This window comes from Brachyhypopomus gauderio, unplaced genomic scaffold (assembly GCF_052324685.1).
Source record: "Brachyhypopomus gauderio isolate BG-103 unplaced genomic scaffold, BGAUD_0.2 sc45, whole genome shotgun sequence".
Classification (NCBI taxonomy): Eukaryota; Metazoa; Chordata; class Actinopteri; order Gymnotiformes; family Hypopomidae; genus Brachyhypopomus; species Brachyhypopomus gauderio.
The window spans coordinates 703,421-720,000 of record NW_027506871.1 but is presented as its reverse complement, the minus strand read 5'-3'; the positions used below and the strand labels follow the sequence as shown (position 1 = coordinate 720,000).

General features: G+C 49.9%; 1 protein-coding gene across 3 annotated transcripts; it reads left to right on the top strand.

Moving 5' to 3' along the window:
- Positions 1-6,746: 6,746 nt before the first annotated feature.
- On the top strand, positions 6,747-13,982 carry LOC143486804 (uncharacterized). 3 transcript variants are annotated; one of them, XM_076986248.1, is made up of 3 exons: positions 6,747-6,855; positions 9,354-10,500; positions 12,876-13,982. In XM_076986248.1, the coding sequence occupies exon 2, from the start codon at positions 9,456-9,458 to the stop codon at positions 10,176-10,178; it is 723 nt and encodes a 240-aa protein (XP_076842363.1). In that variant the 5' UTR covers positions 6,747-6,855; positions 9,354-9,455; the 3' UTR covers positions 10,179-10,500; positions 12,876-13,982. The 3 variants fall into 3 exon arrangements, with proteins under 3 accessions (XP_076842363.1, XP_076842362.1, XP_076842361.1); XM_076986247.1 differs by lacking the exon at positions 6,747-6,855 and adding an exon at positions 6,866-6,901; XM_076986246.1 differs by lacking the exon at positions 6,747-6,855 and adding an exon at positions 8,153-8,542.
- The last annotated feature ends 2,598 nt before the right edge of the window (positions 13,983-16,580 follow it).

The following is a 16,580-nucleotide window of genomic DNA, read 5'->3' as shown; positions in this document are numbered from 1 at the left end:
GAAGCAAACAGCTTAAACTCAGGAACAGAAGCTGCAGTTGGTCAGTACAGCAGAACCCAGTACAGTCCAGTAGAACCCAGTACAGTCCAGCTGAACCCAGTACAGTCCAGTAGAACCCAGTACAGTCCAGCAGAACTCAGTACAGTCCAGCAGAACCTAGTACAGTCCAGCTGAACCCAGTACAGTCCAGCAGAACTCAGTACAATCCAGCAGAACCCAGTACAGCCCAGCAGAGCCCAGTACAGTCCAGCTGAACCCAGTACAGTCCAGCTGAACCCAGTACAGTCCAGCTGAACTCAGTACAGTCTAGCCGAACCACAGAGCCCTTAGGCTGGTTGCTTTGTTCAATATGCTAAAACCCCAACACACTACTGCACGCACACATCACACACCTATGCACACATATACTACACACACTTGGACACACACATGTGCACACACACTTGCATGAATAAATTCTATTTACATGTGCATATAATAGCTTGCTCGTGTAACTATACATACATGTACATACATTGCCTTGCATGTATGTGTGTGTGGGCGAGTGTGTGTAAAACAATTTTCAGTTCATCTAGTAGTAACAGGAAGGCAGATATAACATGCTTGTCAACATGAGAGAGGTCTGTTAATACAAATGACTGATTATACAACAGTGTATCAGTGTATCAGACACACTGAGGAAGATGTGTTTCACACTGGCAGTCACAGTCCCACTCAGAAAAACTCAACTGTGGATCACATTAACCATTAAGTTAACAGTGGATCAGATTAACCATTAAGTTAACAGTGGATCAGATTAACCATTAAGTTAACAGTGGATCAGATTAACCATTAAGTTAATAGTGGAACAAATGAACAAGTGTTCCTGCATCTGGAATCTAAGTGGCAAAGAATAACACACACGTTTCATACAGACAACATTGTTGTGTTGCTCCACTAGAACTCGAATGAGAATTTGATTTAATAATGAGACACATTTTATAATTCTCTCCCAGACATGCAGGTCAGATGTGTTCAGGTCAGATGTGTTCAGGTCAGACATGTTCAGGTCAGACATGTTCAGGTCAGATGTGTTCAGGGCAGACATGTTCAGGTCAGACATATTCAGGTCAGATGTGTTCAGGTCAGACCTGTTCAGGTCAGACCTGTTCAGGTCAGACGTGTTCAGGTCAGATGTGCTCAGGTCAGACGTGTTCAGGTCAGACGTGTTCAGGTCAGACGTGTTCAGGTCAGACATATTCAGGTCAGACGTGTTCAGGTCAGACGTGTTCAGGTCAGACGTGTTCAGGTCAGACGTGCTCAGGGCAGATGTGCTCAGGGCAGACGTGTTCAGGTCAGACGTGTTCATGTCAGACGTGTTCAGGTCAGATGTGTTCAGGTCAGACGTGTTCATGTCAGACGTGTTCATGTCAGACATGTTCAGGTCAGACGTGTTCAGGTCAGACGTGTTCAGGTCAGACGTATTCAGGTCAAATGTGTTCAGGTCAGATGTGTTGCTTCCCTGCACCTTCGGGTTAGGGAACGGGCTCTGACTGTTTGTGCTTATGCACCAAATGGCAGTTCAGAGTACCCGGACTTCTTGGAGTCCTTGGAGGGGAAACTGGACCCTTCTGGGGATTCCATTGTTCTGCTGGGGGACTTCAATGTTCACGTGGTCAATCCACACCAGTTCAGTCAATCCAGACCAGTTCACGTGGTCACAGTCTGTCCATAATGAACACCATGTTCGACCACAGAGGTGTCCATAAGTGCACATGTCAGCAGGATACCATAGGTCGCAGCTCGATGATCGATTTTGTAATCGTGTCGTCGGAATTGCAACCGTGTGTCTTGGACATTTGGGTGAAGAGAGGAGCTGAGCTGTCCACCGATCACCACCTAGTGGTGAGTTGGATCAGATGGTGGGCGAGGATGCCGGACAGACCTGGCAGACCCAAATGTATCGTGAGGGTTTGCTGGGAACATCTGGCAGAGGAACCTGTTAGAAAGGTCTTTAACTCCCACATTCGGCAGAGCTTTGACCGCATCCCGCATCCCGCAAAACTCAGGTGTGGGAAGAGTTCGGTGAGACCATGGAAAGTGACTTTCGATTGGCTCCGAGAAGATTCTGGCAAACCGTCAGGCAATTCAGGAGGGGAAAGCGGTTTCCAACCACCACTGTACAGTATACAGTGTGGCTGGGCATCTGCTGACATCGACTGGGGATGTCACCCTTGTGAGGGTCCTGGAGGGTGCATTAGGAGTTTGCTCAACCAGTTTGCTATGGGCTATCCAGTACCTGTACAAACGGAGCAGGAGCTTGGTTCACATGGTCGGCAGAAAGTCAGACTGGTTCCCTGTGGGAGTTGGACTCTGCCCTTTGTCACTGATTCTGTTCAGAACCTTTATGGACAGAATTTATCTGTGTAGCCAAGTGGTGGAGGGGGTTCGGTTTGGTGGCCTCAGGATTCCGCGTCTCCTTTTTGCGGATGATGAGTTTTCTCCGCAGGGTGTCCGGGCTCTCCCTTAGAGATAAGGTACGGAGCACGGTCATCCGGGAGAGGCTCAGAGTAGAGTCGCTGCTCCTCCATGTAGAGAGGAGCTCCAGGCATGTCCAACTGGGAGGAGACCAGGGGAAGACCCTGGACACGCTGGAGTGATTATATCTCTCGGCTGTCCTGGGAACACCTCGGTATCCTCCCAGAGGAGCTAGTAGAGGTGGCTGGGGAGAGGAAAACCTGGGCCTCTTTGATTAGGCCACTGCCCTGTGACCCGAACCCAGATAAGTGGATGACAATGGATGGATGGATTCTAAAAGAGACGATGAGCGTAAGCGTCTGTGTTACGCCAGTGATACAGGTGATGACCCACACACTACCCCCCTACCCACACTCTACTGCCCTACCGCACACTCTATTGCCCTACTGCACACTCTATTGCCCTACTGCACACTCTATTGCCCTACCACACACTCTACTGCCCTACCACACACTCTACTGCCCTACCACACACTCTACTGCCCTACTGCACACTCTATTGCCCTACCGCACACTCTATTGCCCTACTGCACACTCTATTGCCCTACCACACACTCTATTGCCCTACCGCACACTCTATTGCCCTACCGCACACTCTACTGCCCTACCGCACACTCTATTGCCCTACCACACACTCTACTGCCCTACCACACACTCTATTGCCCTACTGCACACTCTATTGCCCTACTGCACACTCTATTGCCCTACCACACACTCTATTGCCCTACCGCACACTCTATTGCCCTACCGCACACTCTATTGCCCTACTGCACACTCTATTGCCCTACCACACACTGTACATGTATGTGTGTGTTTGTATGTGTGTGTATGTATATGTGTGTGTGTGTGTGTGTGTGTGTGTGTGTGTGTGTGTGTGTGTGAGTGTGTGTATTCTCTCATGCTTCTCTACCTTTCTCCCTTACACAGTGAACAGTTCAGAACATTCATGATACATTCAGAGAAGGATGAATGGATGTGATTATGAATTCATTTCATAATGAATGAATTTAATAATCAATGAAAGTAATAACACATTATCGAAACTCTTAAATTATCATCCTAATCCATAAAGTTCTGTCATATATTTATAATTCCACTGGCATTGAGGTTTGTATTCTGACCGTGAGAACAAACATCCTAATGATGATGGTTAAAGCAGCAAAGTGAAAGAGGCTTGCCAAAACACACACACACACACACACACACACACACACACGTGTGCACACACACACACGCACACGCACACACACACACACATAGATAATTTTAAAGAATTGCCTCAAAATCAACATCATTAAAGCACCAACAATGATAATTATTGTGTGTGTGTGTGTGTGTGTGTGTGTGTGTGGTGTGTGTTTATATGTGTGTGTGTGCGTTAAAATTATATGCCTCTCTAACAAACAGCTGTACCAGTGTGCAAATCATTCAGAGAGAAGAGGAACATGACACACACACACACACACACACACACACACACACACACACACACACACACACACACACACACACACACACACACACACACACACACACACAGCTATTCTTTTGGTTTGTCCTTTTATGGCCTGGCAAAGTGTGTGAGAAGGTTTCATTTGCAGACGATCGTGGAAACAGCACCACCAGGTGTTTAGTGTAAAGTGAGTTTGGAGTTGAGTGTAAAGTGAGTTTGGAGTTGAGTGTAAAGTGAGTGTAAAATGTCCTTGAGTCATGACAGACAAATCTGATCCCCTCAACCCTACACTACATTCTGCACTCTACAAGATTATACCCTTATGCCCTACACCCTACAACACAATACCCTTATGCCCTACACTCTACAATGCAATACCCTTATGCCCTACACCCTACACTCTACAACGCAATACCCTTATGCCCTACACCCTACACTCTACAACGCAATACCCTTATGCCCTACACTCTACAACGCAATACCCTTATGCCCTACACCCTACAACGCAATACCCTTATGCCCTACACCCTACACTCTACAACGCAATACCCTTATGCCCTACACCCTACACTCTACAACGCAATACCCTTATGCCCTACACCCTACAACGCAATACCCTTATGCCCTACACCCTACACTCTACAACGCAATACCCTTATGCCCTACACCCTACACTCTACAACGCAATACCCTTATGCCCTACACTCTACAAAACAATACCCCTATGCCCTACACCAGGCGTACTCAACTAAATTTGTCCGCGGTCCAATTTTGGCAGATACCTGTGACCTGAGGTCCGGTGCGGCGGGGGTGGCGAACGTAAGTTGTTGAGCGGGGGTGGCAAACGTAACACTCGTGACGAAGTGTTTTTTCAATAGCCCTGAAATAAATGCTCCGTTTTTTTTAGGTCCGTATCCAGTTTATCAGGAATGAGATTGGGTCCGGACAGGACTGCGTTCGGGTCCGGATCCGGACCGCGGTCCGCCAGTTGAGTACCCCTGCCCTACACCCTACAACATATCCCCTACACTCTACAAAACAATACCCCTATGCAGGGGCGGACTGGGGAGGAAAATTGGCCCAGGAGTTCCTGACAGACTGGCCCACTATATATAAAAAATAAAGGGAACACTTAAACAACACAATGTAACTCCAAGTCATCCACACGTTGTGTTCAGATAGGAAGCAACACTGATTGTGAATCAATTTCAACTGCTCTTGTGCAAATGGAACAGACAACAGGTATATATATATATATATATATATATATATATATGTGTGTGTGTGTGTGTGTGTGTGTGTGTGTGTGTATACTGTATATGAATCTATGCATGGCATGTAGTGTATATGACTGCGTTTATTGTCATATGGAAAATATTAAATATTAATTCCAGCAATAATATGATTACAAAGCCACATAGTGGCTTTTAAATAGTCCATCATAAGACCACCAAACAAGTTGTTTTACACAAAGTGCATCCTAAAGAACAACCTACAACTCTAACGTGGGTATTTCTTCCTCTTACCTATTTGTGGTGGTTAGTTTTAATCTAAGAATTTCAATAGCTTTAAAAAACACAGTGCGCAGTGCTCTGGAACCTTTAAGACCGCCACTTGCGTCCGTGTTAACCGTGTTAAGGTCATTTTGTACACGGTGCCTAAGACGTTGCAGAGGCGACAGCAGTACATTTAAAATAACATGTTATCTACAATTTAAACTGCTGTATGTTTTCGTAGTCCGGCCCGGATTTTCTGGGACAAGTTGTTTTTTTTTCTGATCTCCGCTGCATACCGTCAGCCCGCATCAGCTGGCCCAGTCCGCGTCCCGGTCCAACTCGTTCATGTGTTCACAGGCTCAGACCGCGGCCGCGCTGAGCAGGTTAGTGTGACTGGAGCGGGGGAGGTAATAACACCGTTAAACAGCAGCGTGACTACGGGCCGGGGACGCAGTGCGCGGCAGTGGCTCCTCCACGGGCTGAGTTACCACCGGCGGCCCACCGGCCCACTAACCCATCGGCCCACCGGGGAAATCCCCGGTAGCAATGTATGCCAGTCCGCCCCTGCCCCTATGCCCTACACCCTACAACATATCCCCTACACCAGGGGTAATCAACTATATTGTTCCGCGGGCCAAATTTGGCAGATAGCTCTGACCAGCGGTCCGGGGGACGGGGGGGGGGGGGGTTGGCGAACGTAACACTCGTGACGGAGTGTTTTTTTTTCAATAGCGCTGAAATAAATGCTCCGGTTTAAAATTAATTCTCCTGTCAAAATTAAGAAATATTTTTAACAATTTATTCTGGGTCCGGATGGGATGGCATTTGGGTCCGTATCCAGTTAATCAGGAATGAGATTGGGTCCGGATCCGGACCGCGGTCCGCCTGTTGGTGACCTCTGCCATACACTCTACAAAACAATAGGCTACCCTTATGCCCTACCAGGGGTGCCCATTACGTCGATTGCGAATGAATGCGGGTAGATCGCATGACATTAAAAAGTAGTGGATGAATGACAAGCTATCGTCCATCTGCTCTATATTGTTGTGTATATATACACCACCCCGGTAACAATTTACGTTAACCCATTATCTTGTTCCCTACGTTAACCCTAATCCCTACAATAACCCTAATCCCTACACTGCCTGCCTAACCTAAAGCTCCTGCTACATCTGGGTTGTTCCTGCTTTAACATCCCTGAACAAACTTAACAAGTAATTGTCCAGCTCTTCGTTTATGTGATGACTTAAATCCTTAAGCAGTTAATACTTCATAACTACAGGGGGCGCTGGCTTTGATGAGGAGACGTAAACACCCAGACGGCCCACCTGCACCTCCCACTGCCTCACACCTCCGCTGCTATGGAAACTACAGCTGCCAACTGTTACAGGTGTGTGGAGGAACTTTTGTCTTTGGCTCAGATCTTACACGGTCAGGTTTGTGTTTTCTTTTATCATGGTTAAGGCTGGGAACTGTTAGATCTTTAAAAAGAAGCCCTGGGCCAGCTGTACTCTAGACCACCTCTGGTATTAACGGAAAGCGTGATTAACATTCAACTGGAGCGTTTTCAGATGTCGGGAAGGCATCAATCCTCTTGTGATTTACGGCTGCCACCTGGTGGCCAAGAGTGAAACAGCAGCGGGGCTGCGGTGACTTTGACATCACTGGTGTAATTTTTAACAGCCCTTGGAGTGCGCTGTGGGGCACGTGCTTCGCTCCAAAGCGGGTGATTGGCGGAGACTTGTGCCAATACTCTCGCGCATCCGCCGCCATCACCCGCGGGGTGCCAAGGCGAAGCGTCAACGCGTCGACGCGTCAGAGCGTCAACGCGTCCAATGACAGATAAATTGTGTCAGACAAATACTAGCCCACCCTGCAATGGTGGACTGCCAATGACTTAGTAGCGAAAAAAAAATTCTCCTGATTCAAAGTGATGAATGTCGTGAATTAAATTTAATTAAAGGTCTTTGTAGCTGCTGTGGCTTTCTAGCCGTACTCAGATTAATCAATAAATCGGTTAATCAGCACCAACAATCAGGATATCAATTCTATTAATTCTACGATATTCAAGTTCAATGTCATTAATATTTTTTTATTTAATTTTTTTAAATTTAATTGATTGCCTGCTAATGGATAACAGGATATTTGGGAATTCTGAGGTACACTTCCAAATACACACACACACACACACACACACACACACACACACACACACACACACACACACACACACACACACACACACACACACACACACACACACACACACACACACACACACACACACACACTCCCCACTGGCCGGGATCTACACAGGGAAAACGCCTCCCCGCCTCTGCACCATTTTCCTTTAATTAGCCTCCCGGTGCCCCGTGGGTAATTACGGTAACGAGCCGCAAAAGAACCGTAATGAACCGCAAAATCCAGAAAAAAAACTTCTTCAAATTACAAGCGCCTCGGAGCACTGATTAATCGCTGTAATTGCTGAATTGTCAGAAAAAAAAGAGAAAGGACAACGCTCGAGCTCCGAATTGACACCGTGTCCCCCAGCGCGAGCCCCGTATGTCACCCGGTCGCCGCCTCGCGCCTCCCGTGCTGCCACCGTCATTTACAGCCAATGATCAGTAGGTGTCCGCGTGGGCGCCTCCTCACCTCACACCCCCGTCAGCCACACACAGCGACACACACACACACACACATATACACACACACACACACATACATATACACGCATACACACACGCACACACACACACACACACACACACACACACACACACACACACACACACACACACACACACACACACACACACCGGGAGGAGCCGTCTACCCTTCCGTCACCCATACCCGCCCCTGAGGACGGTGCGTCGTTGGCGGCGTCAATATTATTTATTATTCCCGTTAGTCTCGGTATTTAGCGCCGGTGCAGCGCGCGGTGCTCGGTGTAAAGGAGGTCTCGTGCTGTTTTTACCCTCCACCGTGTGTTTCACGCATGTTTTCGGGCTTCTCGCGGCTGGCTGCGCCCGCGCGCAGTGATGCTCTGCGTTAAGGGCTCGTGAATCGTCGGGAGTCTGGTAGGTAAAGCTCGTCCATTTTCCCTCCCCCCTCCCCCCGCTGTTTTTGATGCATGCTCTCTCTCTCTCTCTCTCTGTCTTACTCCCTCTCTCCCTCTCTCCCTCTCTCTCCTTCGCTCCCTCGCGAGGGCTGACGCGAGAGACGGGCGAGCGAATTAATCCGTCGCCTTTAATTGCACGGTGGTGTCCAGCGCGCGCCCTCCCCGGTGTTCCCGTTAATGACCTCTGATCCGCGTGTCCCTGCCGCAGCAGGCGGAGAGTAATTACCGTAATTGATGCTCGCGGCGACGGTAGCGGGGCAGGGGGGCCGCTTTGGCCACAGCTGCAATTCTCTCTCTCTCTCTCTCTCTCTCTATCTATCTCTCTTTCTCTCTTTCTCTCTTTCTCTCTTAAACAAAACAAAATCCTTAGAAAACACCGAGGCCTGCTGCATTCGATAAGAATGAGGGAGAGTTTAATTAGATAGAATAAATCAACAAATAAACAAATAAATACACAATAATAATAATAATAATAATGTAATTATTTTATTATAACAATAATAATAATAAATAGAAAAAAAAACGAAAACTGGTCAGATTGACTGTATTTGCTGTATCAGGTTGTTGTGGTATAAATCTAAGCTGTGTTTACAGTCTTCTGAATCAAGGTATTGTCTTTCACAAAGCTATGGAATATATTCCTAAATTAATATTTTTAAATGGATTTTGGTTGAAAGTTCTATTGTTTTGACCAAAGCGTTGAGGAACAACACATCAACACATCTGGACACGGTGACGTTTCTCACTGTAAGTTCTCTCTCTCTCCACAGAAGTGCTCTGGTGAATGATTGAGCTGCTAGCGTGAGTGTGTTGGTGTGCGTGCGTGTGTGTGTGTGTGTGTGTGTGCGTGCGCACGCGTGCATTCCGTTCCCATGGCGAACATGAGCAGCGGCGTGTGCATGGAGACCCCACACACTCACGGCCACGCCCACGGCCACGCCCACAACTACACGCCCACCCCGGGGCGGGACTTTCCCCTGCAGATGGACTCCTGCATGAACCCGGTTCTGGACTACAGCGCCCAGATGGAGCGCTATCGCTCCTTCGCCAACTTCTACAAGAACAGCACGGCCGGAGCGCCGTTTCCGCAGGCCGCCAAGATCGCCCGCATCGCCACGCCCATCTTCCCGTCCGCCCGCCTCTCCGCCATGCCCCCCTGGCCCTGCGACAACGGCATGCTGTGGGCCCGCAAGCCGGCCGCCGTCAACGTGGAGGGGGCCCACGGCCACGCCCACCGGCCCGCCATGGCCCGCGCCGAGCCCGTCAACGTGCACATGCCCGCCAAGCACCTGGGCCAGGACTCCGCCCTCCCCATGGCCGCCGACAACTTCCTGTCACCGCTGACGGCCGAGCAGTGCCGCGGGCTGCCGGTGGGCGGGGCCGACTGCATGAACCGCCTCAAAGTGCCGCCCTCCGTGCCGGTCCCGCCGGGCGGGGGCGGGGGCCGACGCGGAGAGGGGCGGGGCCACGTTTGGAGGGATGCCACCCCTCGGGGGGCTGTCTCTGCCTCCGGGGGTCATCGTCATGACGACGCTGCACTCGGGCGCGGGGTCGTCGGGGGTGACGATGTCGGACAGTGCGTTTCAGATCGCTAACGCGGCGGCCGCGGTAGCGGACTGCCAGCACAGCGGCTCCTCCTGCTCGGGCTCGCCCGCCGCCCTCGGCAACACCGCCGCCAACGGCAACGCCAGCTGCGCCGGAACCAGCGGCAACACCGCGGGGGGCGGGGCCGGGGGCGGGGCCAACGGGGGCGGAGCGGCCAAGCGGAAGAGGAAGCGGTGTGGCGTGTGCGCCCCCTGCAGGCGGCTCATTAACTGTGGCGTGTGCAGTTCCTGCAGGAACAGGAAGACGGGTCATCAGATCTGCAAGTTCAGGAAGTGTGAGGAGCTAAAGAAGAAACCAGGGAGCACAGTGGAGGTACAAACACACATCATATGATAAATATATCCACGTAACATGAAATATGAAATGAGCATACACCCAGACTTGCATGCACACACACACACACACACACACACACACACATAATCTCTCTCTCTCTTTAACTCTCTCTCTCACACACACACACATAATCTCTCTCTTTTTCTCTCTCACACACACAACTCACATAATCTCTCTCTCTCTCTCTCTCTCTCTCTCTCTCTCTCTCTCTCTCTCTCTCTCTCTCACACACACACACACACACACACACACACACACACACTCCTCCCTCTTGCTGCCCTGTAATTGGTAGTGATGATGCTGTGGGTTTGGAACACAGCCCAGTCCTGGCACACACCGCTCTAATTAACCACCAGGCATTCATAGTGTGTGTGTGTGAGTGTGTGTGTGTGGAGGGCACAAGTGGCTGCTTGGGACATCTCCCAAAGGCCATTAGAGTTGGATCTATGCTGGCGTTCTCTTCCCTCCCTCTTTGACTGCTGCCTCTCTCACACACACACACACACACACACACACATTCTCACACACACACTCTCACACTAAAACACACACACACTCACACACACACACTCAGAGTTGCTCCTCCTCGGTGTGGAGGAGGGGTGTGAGTGTGTGTGTGTGTGTGTGTGTGTGTGTGTGTGAGGTACGCGATGAGGCAATATGCTGTAAGCCCGCTGTAATGTTCACGCCAGCAGCAGTCAAGCTTCTGAGCCCCACTGCAGTAGCACCACAGGCCAGTGACCCTCTCACACTGATCCAGGACCAGCTTGTGCCCCAACCACTCACCTGCGCCTCCCTAGGGAGGACTGATCTCTGAACAGTGGGGGCGAACACCGCCACTGAAAGGAACGTGGCCGGTGACAGAGTGTGAGACAGCGTGTGGACTGGACTCTCCTGCCTTGTGTGCAGTTCTCACGGTCGCGTCCTCGTCCCTCCTAACACGAGGGACACTGGTGTGAGGCGTGAGCTCGGAGGAGACCGGGCCACGTCCACACAGCCCACGGCACCGTCGGCGTTCACAGCCCTGCGGGGACTCTGAGCGTAACACCATTAGCAGCGTTTGGGCTGAATTAGACGACGTGCTGCTGGGATCCTGCTGCCTCTGTTTAATAACCATATTGAGGTTTCGTGTGAATCAGCGAGAGGTACTGGAATATCTCCTGGCATGCCTGCGGGCCGCGCACGGGGGAGGCGGCTGGTGTGTGTGTGTGTGTCTGCTCTGACGGTGCGGGCGGTGTGTGTGAGGGGACGCACCAGCTTGCTAACACGCTGGGACCCCTGAACCCTCCTGCAGGACCAGATGGAGGGAACTCACTCTCTAGTGACCCTGTAGCACGCCTGCCCCGCTGAACCTGCCCCGCTGAACCTGCCCTGCCCTGGGCGTGGTGTCTCACCCTGGGGAGGTGTCCTGCCAGGAGCCCTGTTGAGTGATGCTTCACTGTGATTGGCTGGGCTGTCCACATGGACAGGGAGAAGGCAGCGAATCAGCAGAGCCTGGGCGGTGATCTTGGGACATGACTGATTTGTAAGTGACTCAGTAGTGTGTTCTGGTGTACAGGTGGATGTTTGAGGAGACTGCAGCAGGTCTGGTCCTCAGATGCAGGTCTGGTCCTCAGATGCAGGTCTGGTCCTCAGATGCAGGTCTGGTCCTCAGATGCAGGTCTGGTCCTCAGATGCAGGATTGGTCCTCAGATGCAGGTCTGGTCCTCAGATGCAGGGTTGGTCCTCAGATGCAGGGTTGGTCTTCAGATGCAGGTCTGATCCTCAGATGCAGGTATGGTCCTCAGATGCAGGGCTGGTCCTCAGATGCAGGTCTGGTCCTCAGATGTAGGTCTGGTCCTCAGATACAGGGTTGGTCCTCAGTTGCAGGTCTGGTCCTCAGATGTAGGTCTGGTCCTCAGATGCAGGTCTGGTCCTCAGATGCAGGTCTGATCCTCAGATGCAGGTCTGGTCCTCAGATGCAGGTCTGGTCCTCAGATGCAGGTCTGGTCCTCAGATGCAGGGTTGGTCCTCAGATGCAGGGTTGGTCCTCAGATGCAGGTCTGGTCCTCAGATGCAGGTCTGATCCTCAGATGCAGGGTTGGTCCTCAGATGCAGGGTTGATGTGGGCCCAGGGCCCCTACAGGGCAAGATCTGCATGTGTTGTTCTGGAACTTCACTGTGATTTTAATGTTACTAGTCAAAGCAGGAAGGAGTTGGTGGTGTCAAGGGCTACAAGGGTTTGGTGTGTGTTACTGCGGTGTCTAGAGGCCATCATGCATTTGTATGTGCTGCACTCATTTTTCTGTGTGTGTGTGTGTGTGTGTGTGTGTGTGTGTGTGTGTGTGTGTGTTCATGCATCTCCTCCTCAGAGAGCTTCCTCTGTAGGGGCAGCAGACACCTTTCGCTGGTTCTTCTAAAAACATCATCAGTGGATCCCAAATGAAAACCGGTCCAGCTGAGAAGAACAGATGCACTCCGACACGAGTGCGCACCATCCCCTGACCTCTCACCCCGACCTCTCACCCCCTGACCTCTCACCCCCCTGACCCCCCCCCCCCAAAACTCCACACTCTCACAAATCAGGACCCACTCACCTGAGTCCACAAACACCACCATATGGACAGAAGAGAAGCACCACCTCCCACTCTTCCTCTCTCTTCCTCTCTCTCTTCTACCTCCTTCCTTCTCTCTCTCTCTCTCCCCCTCTCCCTCTCCCTCTCTCTCCCCCTCTCCCTCTCTCTCTCTCTCTCTCCCCCTCTCCCTCTCCCTCTCTCTCTCCCTCTCCCTCTCTCTCTGGCTGCTGGCTAAAGTTTGAGGAGCAGTTAAACCTCAGTGTGGAGCTTTATTTCCTGCACTGGTAAAAACACACCCACCCACCCATACACACACACACCCCACCCCCACACACACACATACACACACACACACACACACACTCACACACACACACCCCACCCCCACGCACACACTTGCAGCAAGGAACAAGAAAAACCATGTGCTGGAGTGTGTCATCATACATGCTGAACTCACAAGGACGCTGAGCGTTCCCCCTCTGTCCAGAGCCTGTACCTCGATACCTCACGGAGGACACGACTGAACGAAAGAGACGCTGAACGCAAAGACAAAAGAGCAGAGGAGGAGAAGTGAGGAGACGTGAGGAGACGTGAGGAGACGTGATGTATGTGTGCTGTACTCCTGCTCAGGTGTGGAAGCGCCTCTGTACAAACAACCAGCTGTCCTGGGAGATCCTTCTGTTGTCTATAGGCAGACCTTCAGATGAACAGTGTGGAGGTGAAGATCACCTCAGAGATGGTCTGGCAGAGTCTGGTCCCCTCTGAGAACCGTCCACACTCCCAACCCCTCACTGTTGCATGGGTAGATAACGTGTTTTGGTTTTAATTAAAGACTTTAAATAACTTTGTACATTGCTGTTGTGATGCCTCACTGTCTTGATTAATAAAAGACCGTTAGGACAACACTGTGTGAAGTGCATTCTTTTGTGTGTGTTGTGTAGCCCGCACAGAGCAGCGGTATTGTCTGTGAGCAGCACGCTAGCACAGAGTGCCGTGGTGTGTTCAAGGCCACCAGATGGATTTCATACCCATCTTCTGGAATCCATTTTGATAAACGCTCTCACACAAGTAAAATGGTTTCCCCTGTTGACACAAAGGATTGGTTTCAAACAGGGTAAAAAAAAAACCCCAGCCTGAATGTGAAATGTGATATAAACTCATTTCTCCCTCAGTCTTCGTGATCTGTCAGAGTGCCTTTGAAACGTGTTAAGTGGTTGCTGGTGGCGGGAAAAGCTCTAATAACACGGCTCACACGGAGGACACATAATGAAACCTCAGCCCGCACCCGAGCGGCAGGAAAGATGGCGGAAGATGGTGGAATATTTCAGCTTTACAGCAGATCACTGTACATGTCATCCTTTTATTGTTAGGCTTCTATGACGACTCCAGTGTTGCTAGGCAACATGAATTACAATGACATGAGCACCCTGTGTTCTAGAATGTGGGAGGGGCAGCAGATGCCTTCACTCTGTGGATGATTTACATCAGAGAGAGAGAGAGAGAGAGAGAGGGGGAGAGGGAGGGAGGGAGAGGAAGGGGGAGGGAGAGCAAAAGAGAGAGGGAGGGAATGGGAGATAGAGGGAGAGAGGGAGGGGGAGAGAGGGAAAGGGAGAGGAAGAGATGGAGAGAGGAAAAGAGTGAGGGAGAAAGGGAGGGAGAGAGGAAAAGAGGGAGAGAGAAATAGAAGCAGAAAATGAGAGATATGTTTTAATCTCAACAGCATCTTTATTTAATCAACCCATCTGATAAAGCTCAGGGTCAGATAACAGTTAACTAACAAACACAGTAAAAACAGGAATATGATAGACACAGCACAGGAAGACAAACAGCAGAACAGGCCACCTAAAACACATGCACAATGCATACCCACACACGCGGCGCACACACACACGGCATACACACAAACACACACACGCATAGACTATGACTCTGTGACTCTGTGACTGACTCTGTGACCCCGGGATTCTTTGACTCTGTGATTCTATGACTCTGTGACTCTGGGATTCTTTTACTCAGTGACTCCGTGACTCCGTGACTCCGTGACTCTGTAACTGTAACACCCTCCTGTTCATATAACCCTCCAGGTCTTTGGACCACAGCAACATAACCAACACAGCCACTCTGACTTACTGCTTAATGATTTATTGAATCAGGTTCAATTACACTGAAACTGCAGTTAAAGAATAAAAGATCATGTAAAAGGTTTCAAGTTCCCATAACCAGTACATTAATCACCAATCATTTGTAATTAATCTTAAGTGCTTTAAAGCAGGAAATGTTCACATAAAGACTATAAATAAATCCACACACAACCCCCCCCCCCCCCCCCCCCCCCCCCGACAAAGACATTATCAGGGTGTGTTTTCATATACCTGATGCTCTTCACCTGATGGGCTTTCATTGGTTCTGTGCTGTACTACAAATTACCTCAGAGGACCTGAATGTTTTCTTACTACATATAAGAACTGTAAAAGGTATGTAAAAAAGATTAAATAAAAAGAAAAAAAATTGGTGTAATGTCTGCACAGAGGATGGTGAAGAGGAGGATGAAGAGGATGGTGCAAAACAGCAGTAAATGTGCACACAAAACATGATTGCACCCCGAAAATGTGTGTGTGTGTGTGTGTGTGTTTGTATATACAGGAATAATTTGGACAATCCATTCATTGTCATCTGCTTATCCAGGTGATGGGGACTGTAGCCTAATCAAAGAGGCCCATGTTTCCCTCTCCTCAGCCACCTCTTCTAGCTCCTCTGGGAGGATACCGAGGCGTTCCCAGGACAGCAGAGAGATATAATCTCTCCAGTGTGTCCTGGGTCTTCCCCGGGGTCTCCTCCCAGTTGGACATGCCTGGAATGTCTCAACTGGCTCCTCTTGACATGGAGGAGCAGTGACTCTACTCCGATAGACACAGTACTGTTATGCTCTACTGTGTTGGTGGTTTAGGGGGAGGGGTGGAAAGTAACGAATTAAATTTACTCACGTTACTGTAATTGAGTACTTTTTATGAGTAATTTGTAATTTTCTGAGTAGTGTTTGAAATGTGTAATTTTTACTTTTACTCGAGTAAATTTTGACCCAAGTAGTTTTACTTCGCTACATTTGAACGCCCTCACGTTACTGAGTAAAAAAATATTGATGGTGAAAAATTAAATGCGGGCAGAAATTTTAAATTCTGAGTCCCGGAACTGAAAGTCAATTGCGTTGTCAGGGCTGGCTCGACTGCCGCTCCTCCTAACAACCCTAGAGGCACCCGAGTCAGTCCTAGACTCTCCAGGCGCAATCAGCAGTGATCCGTTTTAGCTGTCTCTATGGCTTCTTAAGGAAGCTTAGTGAAACGGATCACTGCTTAATCGTTTTGGCTCGCCTTCACGTCCTCAGCCCTTTCTCTGTGATCTCTGGTTGTGTTTCTTGTGTTTAGGTGTCTCACCACCTTATGCTCTCTCTTATCTCTTTTGCTTTTCTACTACTTATTTGAGTAACTATCTCCTGCGCTGCTT

What these genes read in the sequence shown, in the direction of transcription:
- LOC143486804 (XM_076986248.1), top strand. Translation starts at nt 9,456, where the DNA reads ATGGCGAACATGAGCAGCGGCGTGTGCATGGAGACCCCACACACTCAC.